The sequence below is a fragment of the Vulpes lagopus genome, chromosome 12, assembly GCF_018345385.1.
Source record: "Vulpes lagopus strain Blue_001 chromosome 12, ASM1834538v1, whole genome shotgun sequence".
Lineage (NCBI taxonomy): Eukaryota > Metazoa > Chordata > Mammalia > Carnivora > Canidae > Vulpes > Vulpes lagopus.
The window spans coordinates 57,154,197-57,169,247 of NC_054835.1; the positions used below are offsets into that span (position 1 = coordinate 57,154,197).

The 15,051-nt window shown below is 40.0% G+C and overlaps 1 protein-coding gene across 1 annotated transcript in view; it reads left to right on the forward strand.

The window, feature by feature from the left end:
* The window catches only part of TNRC6C (trinucleotide repeat containing adaptor 6C), a 103,877-nt gene that overhangs the window by 57,266 nt on the left and 31,560 nt on the right, over positions 1–15,051 (forward strand). The window contains exons 5-8 of the mRNA XM_041726439.1: positions 2,149–2,364; positions 4,570–4,736; positions 7,551–7,631; positions 8,943–9,000. Of these exons, the coding sequence (XP_041582373.1) occupies positions 2,149–2,364; positions 4,570–4,736; positions 7,551–7,631; positions 8,943–9,000 (522 nt within the window). The remainder of the gene's footprint in view (positions 1–2,148; positions 2,365–4,569; positions 4,737–7,550; positions 7,632–8,942; positions 9,001–15,051) is intronic.

Sequence of the window (15,051 nt, forward strand, 5' to 3'; positions counted from 1 at the left end):
ATATCATTTTTTTAAATGTAAGATAGAATTTTTTTCCTACCTCATTAAGCCTATCTTTAAAAGAACCTCTGTGAAATTAACAAAAACCTTATCAAAATTCACACAACAATAAGCAGTAAATGGTGGAGATTATTTTAGTAGTATATATTTGAAATTATTTTCTATCTATTGCAAGAATTTGCTCTGAATCAAAATTAGCTGGTATGCCTCAAGGTTGTAGCATCTCTTCTTCTAGGGCTTTTCAAGTATCCTGCAGTGCACATGTTCTGATATGCATATGTTCAGCATTATCCCTAAGTTATATTCTTGCCAGAGATCAACTTAAAATGGAAATGTTGTCAGGGAGATAGTCTTTGAGACACTCGTCTGCTATCTTCCTGGTGTTGGCATCACTGAAATAAATTCCTTTCTTGTTTCACCGCCCCCCCCCCCAAAAAAGGAAATATTGTTCTCTTGGTTTTTGGGTAAACAGTTATTCTTCCATTTGTAAGATTCTGAAACATGCTGCTTGCAGATCATTTGCCTTGTGTATAGAAATGCTGTGTAGTCATTTCCGTTGCTTTAACAGGATTTGAAAAATCTTTCTAAAAATCAATCAACTGTAATTACTGTAGTCTTAATATTTATTCTTAGTTTTGACTTACTTAAATAATTTATAGTATTGCCTTTCAAAAAATGGAAATATAAGGATGACAAATTTTAAGTGAGTTTGTTATTTATTACCTACATTCAATCAGTATTTTTAGCTGATGGGTCTCTAGCAATACCTAAATTATTTTATCTTCCTAAAACATCCATAATTTTTGTCAGCTATGTTAATTTTCTCCCTTAAATCTATAAAACTACTTCTCCCAATATACATTATTGTTTTCTGTGTAATTATAGGGGAGTATTATAGTTAGCAATTGCTGACAATAACTGGTTAGGACTAACTTTCCTGTTATTGGCAATAATTTACATAATATATTGCTCAGCATGGAGCTTGTAATTTAAAATGATTTCATAGGTTGTATGGCCTTTTGTTATTAATCAATATTACGGCATTTTATTAGAATAAAGAGCATCAAGGGAGCTGATTCCATACTATTTTTAGTCAGAAAAGTAATAAATTTCATAATTGATGGTAATATCCATGTTACAACCAAACAATTTAAAATTTACGGTTAACTATTTGTATTGTATGCTCTCGCTTCTTTCAGTATTTAAAATGTCCACATTTCCATCTCTGAGAAACTGTGTCCACATGAAAATTACAACTGATGTAAGCTATCAATGGTGATCACTAGTGTTGAGTAATCTTCTAGGCGAAAGCAAAGTGAAATATGGGTTGATTTGGGAAAATGAAGTTTACACATGTAATGTAAAATGTTTTTCTTGCTGAAGTGTAAAAAGACTGGGGAGATGCTCCTTGTTGCCTAGTCCCATGACCTCTCCTGTGTGCATTGAGAGCAACACCATGACCTTCTGGACTCCCTTGCCTACCCTATCAGGTGCCAGCCCCTGGGTCAGGATGCTCTGGCCATAGCACTGGGCAGACAAGGGAAAGAAGCATTCCTAGGACCCTTGCAGTCTGCCTGCCAATCCTCCAGTCTCTTCCAGTCCTGTAAGACAAATGCCTCTGCTCCTTCTCAGCTCACCAGGTCCTGCCTGAGAGCCGTCTAGATTTTCTGTTATGCTTTCCCTATACATGTTTTCTTTGCCCTGATCTGTGTCTTTGATGGTTAGTCAAAAGATAAGCAAGAATGATTTACAGCATATATTTATAACTTGTAAATTTTTCTTATAAGAGAATTATGTAACAGAAGATTCCTTCTAGGTTACATGTAATACTAGATGTGTAAAAGCAACTTCTTAAATGTGAGCTTTAAACTTTTGCTTTAAACCCTGTCACGTTGCAGATACTGTGAGTTCAGTAGTCTTCGATATTTAAGGGCCTCTCGATTTTAAGTGGGTAGTGGTCAGGATTGAAAACACTGGGAATTTAAAAAATGAAACAAATCTAATTAGATGTAATACTACCTCCTTTCTACTTTCCCCAAAGCCATCCTAAAGACAGATCATCTAGAAATTATTTTGAATTTGAAACAACTGTTTTTATTTCTCTGCTTGACCCTTACTATGTTCTCTCTCGGTCGGTGTCCTGTTCAGTCTCAGCGGGCTGGGGAGAGATGCCTAACGTCCATTCAAAGGCTGAGAGCTCTTGGGGAGAGCCGTCCTCCCCCTCTGCCCTGGTTGACAACGGCACCGCAGCATGGGGCAAGCCACCCAGCAGCGGTAGCGGATGGGGGGACCAGCCCACGGAGCCACCAGTGACGTTCGGGAGAGCCAGCGCCCCCACCGCTGCCCCAGCCCTGTGCAAACCAGGTAAGCCCCACTCAGAGCTTGAAAAGTGGGTCAGGATATTTTACTTGGATACTTACTTTTCTTTTTTTTTTTTTTTAAGATTTTATTTATTCATGAGAGACACAGAGAGGCCGAGATTTTCCATTGAACTTTAAGAATTCATGTTTTAGGGCAGCCCTGGTGGCGCAGCGGTTTGGCGCCACCTGCAGCCCAGGGCGTGATCCTGGAGACCCTGGGTGGAGTCCCACGTCGGGCTCTCTGTATGATGCCTGCTTCTCCCTCTGCCTGTGTCTCTGCCTCTCTCTCTCTAAATAAATAAATAAATAAATAAAGTCTTTAAAAAAAAGAATTCATGTTTTAGGACTCTTTTCTCATTTTATTTTTAAAGATATACTTATTCATGAGAGACACAGAGAGAGAGGCAGAAACACAGGCAGAGGGAGAAGCAGGCTCCTCGCACGGAGCCCAATGCAGAACTCAATCCCCAGATCTGGGATCACGCCCTGAGCCAAAGGCAGATGCTCAACCGCTGTGTCCCAACACTTTCCTCATTTAATTTGTGCTTTAAGACTAACATATTTGCTGCCTCTGGTACATGGACAAGGAACTCTTCACAGAAGCCCATGCCCTCCTTTTTAAAAAAAAAAAAGTTCGTCACCAGAATCCAGACAACATGGCCTGTCTGTGGATAGGAGGAATAGCACCTGCACTGCAGTGGTGCCCTGCGCCTGCGTATTACACGGCTTCCACTCGCTGCTTCCCTGAGCAGCTGGATGAGAGGAAGCATGCCAGTTTTCCTTTCTGGGAGTAGGTTTTGAGACCTACAGTACTTCATAGCAGTCAGCCCTTCTTTCCTCGCTATGTCTTATGAGCACAATTCTACTTTTCGTGCTCCAGGCTGATGCTTTTTCTTTTTCTTTTTTCTTTTTTTAAAGAAAAGAAAATAAAAATTGAGTTGCATTGTCCTCCCCCATTCTCTGGAAGTATAGTAAGGACACCTGTGAAACATCCATTCTCACAGATGTCTGGATCACATTCGCTGAGTGGAACTCTGTGGCGTGTGAGAATTTGGCAATGCAATTCATATGACGTTAGCATAAACCTAAAATTGTAATTTAAGTCTAATAGTAAGGTCAGTTGTTCACATGGCTGCGAAAGCACCATATTTTCTTTGGATATTGTTAAATGTCTTAGATCTTAAAATGCAATTTTATTAGTTTTATATTTTTGCTATTGTATTTTGCTTTAGTTTTGTTTTTATTACTTTGCTACCACTGGATAGTGTGCTCTGTATATCTGCCATTCTGCTGGATTATTTATTCCATTCATACACCTTCTTGTTGCAGATCTAAAGGATAAAGAGGTACTTAGACTCACATGCCATCTTGAGGCGGTAGATTTATCTTTATAGTTTGTCCTTGGAGGCACTATTATATACGTGTCTGCCTTCAAAAAGCATCGTATCTTCATAGTCTTACAGACTCCAGATAACTGTACTATCCCCTAATCTTTGACCTTCTTCAGGTTCTCCCAGGAAGTGAAAATTGGTAGTAACTTTTGTACCAAAAATCACTTTGTTTCTTCAAAAAGTAGAAAAAATAATATCCTAAAATCAAAACTCAATAGTCAGCTGTGGCTCCATCTGCCCATGGCCTCAGCTGTCTCTATTTTGTTATTCTGGGAGTATCTCCTGGGAGCTTGTCAGAAACAAACTGTTGGGCCTAGCCACAGACCTGTACATTTCTCGTGATCCCCAGGTGACTTGTGTATGATCACACTGGAGGAGCAGTAGTCCTCATACTGCTATAGGCTTGGACCAAGTATAATCAAAACCTACATGGAGAACAGTGATATTTTTCAGGACTCTGCATTTTACTGGCTACTTCATACCATGCAGACATTGCCACCTTCTCCTATAGCCCCCAGGACTTACTGTTAGAAAGTCCATACTTCAAAATGACCTTTAATGGAGTTTGTAACAGCTCAGACTACAAATAGCTAGTTTGAAGAAAAAATATATGTATACACATTTGCATATATATTCTATAACAAGCCCAAGAAATTGAATTCTTAGGTCTTGATGAAACGAAGTAGTAAAAAGGTAGATTACGATACACCCCTTTTGTCCCTTCTTTTGTCCCACCTCCCTCCAAATGACGTTATAATACGGCATTATCTACTTTAGGAAAGGTGAGTTTGGTAAGTTCCTGTTTCCTCCCTTTCTAGCTTCAAAATCTATGCAAGAAGGCTGGGGCAGTGGTGGGGACGACATGAACCTCGGTACCAGTCAGTGGGAAGACGAAGAAGGGGGCATGTGGAACAATGCTGCTTCCCAAGAAAGCACCTCCTCCTGCAGTTCCTGGGGGAATGCCCCCAAAAAAGGACTCCCAAAGGTATGTGCAACACTAAAGAAAACAAACTCTAAAAATCAATGATACTTAACAATACTTCAGGGTAGAGGTGGTAGCTCCTGTTGGCAGTGACAAGTAGACGAGAGTTCTCTGAGTGCCCTGGGAGCCCCTGGAGGACCCCGGGATTTTGTCAGGGGTCTTGCCTGAGGATAGGGTGGAGTTTTCCAGAGACTACATGGCGTTGCTTTCACAGCAAAGCAAAGGCAGAGACAAATGTGAGAATCCAGCTGCTTCTAAGAAGCCAGACAGTAAAGAGATTGGCAAGCATGTACACATCAGTGCCTCTCTTCTCACTGTTTGTTTTAGAAAATGTAATTTTCTCTTTAAAAGAATATTGATGTTAACACAGAATGGGTTTGTTATTGTAATTTTCAAACAAATTAGTATTTTTAAATTTCTGTTTTAATTTCTAATACAGTAAATATTGATAAATAAAATCCATATAAACAAAATTTCTTTAGAATCCTCAATCTTTAAGAGTGGGTAATGGAGTTGGGCTTGAGACTATTAAGTCTGAATCCTCTTGAGGTTCCGAGGTAGACCTAAGTCTTGCAGCAAACAGACAGTCTTCTGGAAAAAATTGAAATCCACAACTCATGTATGCACCAAGATAAAATCAAAGTAGATCACAAATTTAAGTATGGTAAATAAAAATATAAAAATGGGAAAGAATTTTAAAAACACTCTTGGAGTGGAAGTGACCTTTCTAGCTGTGACTAAAATCTAAAAGCTATCAAGTGAACAACTTACAAGCTTCAGTATATAAACATGAAAACTGTGCATGACAGAGAAAACCAAAAAGTCAAAAGACAAATAACAAGCTGGAAAAAATAATTGTCATACCATGGAGAAGGCCAATCTCCCAAATACAGAAAGAAAGTTTCTAAAAATGGATTTAAAAAAAAATCAGTTAGTAATCCACTAAAAAAATGAGCAAAGAATATAAATAGATGGTCCCTGGAAAACGAATGCAAACAGCTCTCACACATATGAAAAGGTGTTCAGCCTGACTTATGGAAAGAGAGTGCAATTTAGAACAACACAGAGGGGCACCAGGGGCGGGCTCCATTGGCTCAGGGTCCAACTTGGTTTCGGCTCAGGTTGTGATCGCAGAGTCCTGGGATTGAGCCCCGTGTCAGGCTCTGTGCTCAGGGCAGAGACTGCTCCTCCCTCTCCATCTGCTCCAACCCATCCTATCCCCCACCCCTGCACACTCACTCAAAGAAAGAAAATCTTTTTAAAAAATAAAACTACACTGAGAGATGCCAGCTTTCTTTTCTTCTCAGACCAGCAGAAATCCAAACATCTCATAAACAGGCTGTGTTGACAAAGCCGTAAAGAAAAACAACACCATCATGTTGCTGGTTGGAATGTAAACCAGTGTGATCCACACACAGGGCAGCTTGACATCATCTGTCCACATTACAGATGTCAGCATGTCGATGTGGTACTTCTACTTGTCAGGGGTGCAGCAGATGGCATTTGTACACAGCTCTATATTGCAGCATGTTTGTAGTAAAATAAAATGATTCAAATGTACATTAGTGAAAAAAAATGTACATTAGTGGGGTGAAGAAGAAAACAGTGCGCCTGTGCATGTGTGCAAAGAAGGGTTTCCTGCTAGGGAGAGTAAGAACTCAGCAGCTAGAGCATGGGGTGGGAAGAAGATGCTTTGGTTTATACTTTTTTCCTGCTTTCGCATTCTTTGAAGGTATTGTCTGTTCAAAAAAAATTCATTTAACAAAGCATTCAATTAGCAGTAAGCAGAACCCAGAAACTAAAATCAAAGCTCTCTTCATTAGGAGTAGAAGTGATTACAGACATCAAAAGGGAGTCTTTTTACTATCGGGCTGGCCAATAATCCGATTAATGATGGGACCAGAAATATTAAATTGGTAAATTAAAATATGGTGTCATCTTGGCAACTCTGGCCCTGGCAGCACAGCAGTGATTCCCATGGCCTCGCAGAAAAGCTACTTCCTCGAGGGAAGAGCGCCTGTTGGTTGAGTATCACTCCATATACTACATTCTGTAGTGAACGGCAGGCTCAATTTTGAAAAGCACTGTGAAGAATCATTTTAGAGGAGGATGTTTTTTCTACCATGTTAATGCATGGTTTAAATCTTTGTAGTTGTGATGATAGGATGGAAATTAACTGAGAAAATGGTTAACATCCCCGCTCAGCCCTCCTCCTCCTCTGTCCTGCGCTCCCCTCCTCCTCCTCTGCCCTGCCCTTGCTCCTTCTTCTCTTCAATCTTATCCCTCACTGATGTTTGCCCATTTACTTTCTTCTCTACTCTGAGGGGCTGCAGGCAGTGAAAAGTCAATAAAATTAACAGGCTTGTTGTTCCTTTCATCTTGTTGCCTTTTCATTCTGTTAGAAGGCACCCCCTGCATTTTGTCATCTTTTACAGTAAGTTTATAAAAGGGCAGAAGACATGTAATCTTTCACAAACTTCACATAGTATTAGCATAGGGCCATGTTCAAAGGACCACTTATGATTATTTAATAATGGAAGTGGCATGTATTTGTGATGAACTAAATTAATTCTCTGGGGAAGAAAAAGAATTCTCTTGCTTTTTAAAAGTCCATACATTACACACATATGCCAACTTGGAAATGCACCCTAAATCATTCCTAATACTAGCCACAAAACAGAGTTGGGCACTTTCTAGAACATGGCATTGTTCAATGTTAATACAGGAAGATGCTCTAACTTTTAAATCACTATGAATTTTAGGCATCTCCCACTTCTAGAAGAAATGCATTCAACTGTGACCCACATTTCATTCTAGGGCATGAAAACGTCTGGCAAGCAGGACGAGGCCTGGATCATGAACCGGCTGATCAAACAACTCACAGACATGGGCTTCCCGGTGACTGGGGTCTTATTTTACTACTACCCTCCATGTGTGCTGTCACATGTGGCCCTGATTGTGTCCTGCCCATATTTGTCATGCGTAACAAGGAAGGAAGACTTTTGAGGGAGAAGAGTTTTCATACAGCCTGACTTGTAAATTCCCCTTTTACATGAACACTTCTTCTGTTTAGGGATCGTTGCTTTCAACTACAGCAAGGATCCGTACTGTTTCTGTCAAGTAAGGTGTGAGAGCCTTTTCCTGGAATAAAACATGCTGTGTCATTGTTCTTTGCATTGGCTTACATAATTTCATACTTTCTTCTAATTTATAATTAAAAGTGAATTTTCATTAGTTTATGCTGTAGATTGACAGATTACCAGAGAAAATTTGGACACATTACTAAAGCTCTGTGTCCAGAAAAAGAATCCTAATCAAGCTTATTGAGTTCCTGAGTCTCAGGTCATGGGTAAGGAGAGTTCAGACTGCAGGGTGACCTTCTGAAAATGCGTCATGATGTGTTCAGTTCCTGAAACCAAATATAAGAGTTCGGATAGTGTGGATATCACTTGTATCTGTTATGTCTTCCCTTCAAAACTCTTCTTTCTAGATCATTACTCAAGCAAATATTTATCTTTTGACTACTGTGGATGTCCCTAAGGAATGAGTCTAGAATGGCTCAGTCTAGAACTATATACTTCACATTAGGCATTGGCCCTCTGATGCTGGGCAGAGCACAGACCCAGGGGAGGCTCAGCCTCTTCCCGTATGAGAGGACGGGCGGGACACTGGAGTCCTGCCCAGGAGTCCTTATTTCTACTGTGGTGCTTGCATACACTGACACGCATGTGTTCCTATTAAAGGGATAATTGTCAAAATGAATCTACTTGTTTGCTTTTATTTGTTTTTACATTTCTTGGTGAAAAGTAATTGACAGCAAAGCCCAGAGTCCATGAAGTAGAAAATGAAGCTGTGTGCTCTAACTTCTACAGTGACTGTCCCGAAACTGTCCTGGTGGGGATTTCATCTTTACTGAACCATTGCTACTTGTAAAGAATCAATGACAAGATTCCACAGGCACTGTACATTTGGTTTTTAAAGTGTTGACTACAAATCCTTTAAAAGTCAATTCAATACATGTTCTAAGTGCCTTTCACTTAGAAGACCTTTGTCTCTAGCCTCAACAACGAAGAGATGTATTTCTAGTTCCAAAACCTAGTAATATTAAGTCAACAGTAATCATTTCTCTAAGCTAATAGTGGTAGAACTCTTTACTAGCTTGTTATCATAAAAGTGTAATCCTAATCAAAACTCTATTTACCTACACAGAGAGAGCCAGCTGAAGAGGCCTTGAAGAGTAACAATATGAATCTTGACCAGGCCATGAGTAAGTAAGATGATACACTCTTATAGCACACTTTTTTAAAGGTGCCAGTGTGTGGAGTTTAGATTTCCAAAGCTTTTCATTGTAATCCTGGGTTCATGGTTGAATATGTACTGGGTAGACAGAACCAGGCTTCAGCAAAGTAGTAACCACAGGACATATACTGACCCCACAGCCAGTCTCTGGAGATAGATGGTCTTGGGACAAATGGCCAGACCCGACATTGAGGCATGTTGGTTGGGGTTTTTTTTGTTTGTTTGTTTGTTTGGTTTTCTTGTTTGTTTTTGTTTTGTTTTGTTTCATTTTTTTCCTAGCACTTCAACAAATAGAGGAGTTTTTTTCCATCTACTCTGCGGGGAGGTCATAGTGACATTCTTGGAGAAAGGCTCTAGGACTACAGGTCAGACTTCATTTGACACAGATTGGGCTCAATCTTGAGCCCAATTCTTCACACCTAGCCCCAGAGTGGGCCTCCTCAGGGGGCAACAGAGATGTCACCATGTCAGTGGAGCACTTACTCTGGGTGAGAGATGAGATTGACCTCAAGGAACAAGCAGCCCTTGTTCTGGAGCTTTAAAAGTAATAATAACTAATGGTGATAAATAATCAGAATCAGAAAATTATCACTGTGTTTTAGAATAGTATATAAAGGTTAAAGGAAAAATAGGAGTAATCATAACTGTGGCTACTACAACTTGACTACTACTACAACAAAATCACGGCACAAAAAGGGATCATTTGTGACATCAAAAATATAAAGGGGGAAAAGCAAAAGGATGGAACAAAGAGAAACTGCTATCAGCAGGAGAAGGACTGTTCTATCTGTGAGATGTTTACTGTAAACCTCATGGTATCCACAAAGCAAAAATCCAGAATGGAGACACAAAACACAGAAAGTGGAAAACCACCAATGTAGAAAGTAGACAGGGGCAGAAGAACGAACAATGGAGGAACAGAAGAACCAGAAGGCACAAGATAAAGGGCAGCAGTAAGTTCTTAATGTCAGTAATCTCTCTCTCTCTTTTTTTAAGATTGATTTATTTATTATAGAAAGCATGAGCGGGAAGGGGAGAGAGAGAGAGAATCTCAAGCAGATACCACTCTGAGTGCAGACCTGATGTGGAACTCGATCCCAGGACCATGAAATCATAACCTGAGCCAAAATCAAGAGTCAGACACTTAACTGTGCCACCCAGGTGCGCTGTCAGTACTCTCTCTTAATGTCAGTGCATTGTACTCACCAATCAGAAGGCACAGAGTGGCTGGATAGATTGAAGCCACGAGTCCCAACATTGTGATCTCTGGGCATCACAATGTCCTGTCATTGCAGCTCCAGGACACATACAGGCTCAAGTTGAAAGGATGAATGATGATATGCCAAACAAACAAAAACAAAAAGAAGGCAAGGATAGCCATTCGCAATATCAGACAAAATAGACTTGAAGCCTAAAATGATAACAAAAGTCAAAGAAGGTGATTATATGATGAAAGGAGTCAATATGTCAAGAAGATGTAATAGTTATAAAAAATAGTTTATAGTTATATAAAAATATATCCGTTCTCAACACCTGACCACTAAAGTACATTAAATAATTCATAATAGATCATAAGGGAAAAAGTTATTATGGTAATCAGATACCCCACTACCAACAATTGATAGATCATCCAGACAGTCAGTAAGGAAAAATTGAATTGAACCACACTTTACAGCAAGTGGATGACCTAAAATACAGATACAGATCATTTCATCCAACAGCAGCAGAATATATATATTTTTCAAGCACACATGGAACATTTTTCAGAATACATCTCCTTTTTTTTTAAGGTTTTATTTTTAAGTAATCTCTACATGTGGGACTCGAACTCAGCACCCCTCCAGATAGAGATAGGCCATAAAACTAACTTTAGTTTGGGGGTACTGAGTGGCTTAGTCAGTTATGCATCTACGTTCAGCTCAGGTCATGAGCCCAAGGTCCTTATATTGAGCCCCATGTCAGGCTCCCTGCTCAGGAAAGAGTCTGCTTTTCCCTCTCCCTCTGCTCTTCACCCCTGCTCATGCTCACTCTCACTCAAATAAATAAATAATATCTAAAAAAAAAAAAAAAAAAAAGCAATTGAGCCAGTAAATCAAAACACAGATAACTCCAGGACCAGATGACTCACTAGAAGAAATTCTACCAAGTACTGAAGAAGAACTAATACCAGTCCTTCTCAGACTCTTACAAAATATCAAGGAGAAGGGGACACTGCCAGACTTATTCTACGAGGCCAGCATTATTTTGATACAAAACCAGATGAGGATGCCACAGGAAAACTATCGATCAATACCCCTGGTGAATGGAGATGCACAAATTCTCAGCAAAGTATTAACCAACTGAATCCAACAACACATGAGTAGGATTATATTCCATGACCAAGTGGGATTACTTGGGATGCAAGACTGCTTCAGCATAACACAAATCAATAAATGTAACACATCACATCAATAAAATGAAAGATAAAAATCATGTGATCTTCTCAGTAAATGCAGAAGAAATATTTGACAAAATATAGCATCCTTTCATGATTTAAAAAAAAAAAAATGCCTTAGCAGACTGGGTATAGAAGGAACATATGTCAACATAATAAAGGCCATACACAACAAACCCACAGCTGACATTAACTCAGTGGAGAGAAATAGAAAATGTTTCCTGTAAGATCAAGAACAAGACAAGGATGCCCATTCTCTCCACTTCAATATAGTACCAGAAGTCCTAGCCAGAGCAATTAGGCAGGACAAAGGGGAAAAAAAGGCATCCATGTTGGAAAGGAAGAAGTCAAATTCTCATTATTTGCTGCTGATTTGATCCTATACATAGAAAATTGCAAAGAATCAGTAAAAAAAAAAACTTAGAATTAACAATTTCAGTAAAGTGGCAGGATACAAAATCAACATCCAGAAATCAGTTGCATTCCTTTACACTAGTGATGAAACATCTGAAAAAGACATAACACCATGCCATTCACAATAGCATCAAAAACAATAAAATACTTAGGAATAAATTTAACCAAGGAAATGAGATCTGCACGATGAAAACTGTAGGGCATTGCTGAAAAATTGAAGAAGACACAAACAAATGTAGAGGTGTCTCATGTACACAGATAAAAAGAAAAAAAAAGAATATTATTAAGATGGTTGTATTACCCAAGACCACCTATAGGTTAATTGCAATCCCCATCAAAAAACCAAAGGCAGGGGCACCTGGGTGGCTTAGTGGTTGAGTGTCTGCCTTCAGACCAGGGCGTGATCCTGGGGTCCTGGGATTAAGTCCCACATCAGGCTCCCCACGGGGAGTCGGCTTCTCCCTCTGCCTATGTCTCTGCCTCTCCATGTTTTACACGAATAAATAGATAAAATCTTTAAAAACAAAACAAAGGCATTCACAAAAATAGAGGAAACAATCCTAAAACGTGTGTGTAATTACAAAATACTCCAAATAGCCAAAGCAGTCCTGAGAAAGAACAAAGTTGGAGGTATCACACTTCTGAATTTCAAACTGTACTGCAAAGCCACAGTAATCAAAATAATGGGGTACTGACACAAAAATAGACACATGTGGGGCACCTGGTTGGCTCAATCAGTGGAGCATGTAACTTGATCTCAGGTTGTGAGTTCAAGCCCCATTTTGAGCCTTGAGCTTATTAAAAAAAAAAAAAGTTAGACCCATCAACCAGTGAAACAGGACAGAGCCCAGAATTAAATCCCAGCAGAGAGCAGTCCAGGTGGGTCAGCAGTTTAGCGCCACTGCCTTCGGCCCAGGGCCTGATCCTGGAGACCCAGGATCGAGTCCCACGTCAGGTTCCATGCATGGAGCCTGCTCTCTCTGCCTGTGTCTCTGCCTCTCTCTCTCTCTTTTTCTCTCTCTCTTTCTCTTCCTCTCCCTCTCTCTCTCTCATGATTAAATAAATAAAATCTTTTTAAAAAATAAATAAATCGGGATCCCTGGGTGGCGCAGCGGTTTGGCGCCTGCCTTTGGCCCAGGGCGTGATCCTGGAGACCCGGGATCGAATCCCACGTCGGGCTCCCGGTGCATGGAGCCTGCTTCTCCCTCTGCCTGTGTCTCTGCCTCTCTCTCTCTCTCTGTGTGACTATCATAAATAAATAAAAAAAATTTTTTAAAAATAAATAAATAAATAAATAAATAAATCCATCCATCCATCCATCCATCCATCCCAGCAGATACAGTCAACATAATACTTGACAAAGAAGCCAAGAATACTCGGTGGGGAAAGGATGGTGTTTTCAACACATGGTTCTGAGGAAAATGGAGAAATGTGTGCAGAACAATGAAATTGGAACCCTATCTCACACCATTCACAAAGATTAACTCTTAATGGATCAAATGCTTAAACAAAAATCCTGATCCCATAAAACTTGTGGAAAAAAAACTTGAAGAAGTCCATTAGTATTGGTCTTGGCAATAATTTGGGGACATGATGGCAAAAGCACAAACAACAAAAGAAAAATCAACTGATGAGGCTATGTCAAACTCAAAAGTTTCTGCACAGCATAAGAAATAATAAACACTTAGAGAATGGGAGAAATATTTTGTAAGCCATATATTGGATAAGGGGTTAATATCCAAAATATATAAAGAACTCCGTCTCGGACGCCTGGGTGGCTCATTGGTTGAGCATCTGCCTTTGGCTCAGAGCATGATCCCGGTTCCGGAATTGAGTTCCACACTGGGCTCCCTGCAAGGAGCCTGCTTCTTCCTGTGCCTGTATCTCTGCCTTTCTCTCTGTGTCTCTCATGAATAAATAAAACCTTTAAAAAAAAAAAAAAAAGGAACTCAGTCAACTAAAACAACAACAAAAAAGTCTGAAAAAAATAGGTAGAGGGGCGCCTGGTAGCTCAGTGGTTGAGCGTCTCCCTTTGTCTTGGGCTGGGATCCTGGGGTCCTGGCATTGAGTTCCATGTTGGGCTCCCCACAGGGAGCCTGCTTCTTCCTCTGCCTATGTCTCTGCCTCTGCCTCTGCCTCTGTGTCTCTTATGAATAAATAAAAACTTTTTTAAAAAATAGGTAATATAACTAAATAGACATTTCTGTAAAGTGGATATCAGATGACCAACAGACACATGAAAAGATGCTCAGCATCCCTCCTCATCAGAAAAATGCAAATCAAAACCACGATGAGATCTCCCCTCACCTGTCAGAATGACTTCTGTCAAGAAGACAAGAGACAACAGGTGCTGGCAAGGATGTGGTAAAAAGGGAACCCTTGTGCACTGTTGGGAGGAGTATAAATTTGTCCAACTGGTATGGAAAACAATATGGAGGTTCCTCAAAAAATTAGAAGTAGACTTACTGTACGATCCAGCAATTCCAGGTCTGGGCATATACCCAAAGGATGAAAATGAGATCTTGGCAAGATATCCACACTTCTTTGTTTATCACAGCATTATTCACAATAGCCAAGGTAGGGAAACAACCCAAATGCCCATCAGCGAGTGAATGGATAAGAAAGAAATGGCTCATGCACACAGTGGAACATTATTCAGCTGTGAGAAAGGAAGATCTCCTGCCATTTGCAACAATGTGAACCTTAAGTTCCTGATCCTGAGTGAGCAAAGTCAGACAAAACAAGTACTTCATGGTCTTGTTTCATTCCGCTCACACATGGAATCTATCAAAGTTCAACCTGTACAGCACAGAGAGTGAATGGTGTTACTGGGGAGTGGGGCTGTTGGAGAGGGTGGGGAGTGGTGGTATTTGAGGGTACAGATTTGTAACAAGCAGTACATAAGCCACAGAGATCCAGTGGGCCGTGTGAGGAATACAGACAGTAATGTAGTATAAATTATGTAACCAGGTAACTATGCTACCAATATGCAGATGCATCAAAGTTACACATACACCTTAAACTTATACAGTGTTACACATCAGATTTATTCAGTTAAGAAATAAGTAAATAAAATAATAAGTATGTTAAACATTCACCTGTAAAATGCATTTGGTTCCTGTTCTTCATTCCCAGGAAATATAGGATCCAGTTCCCACAAGCCTCTGGCCA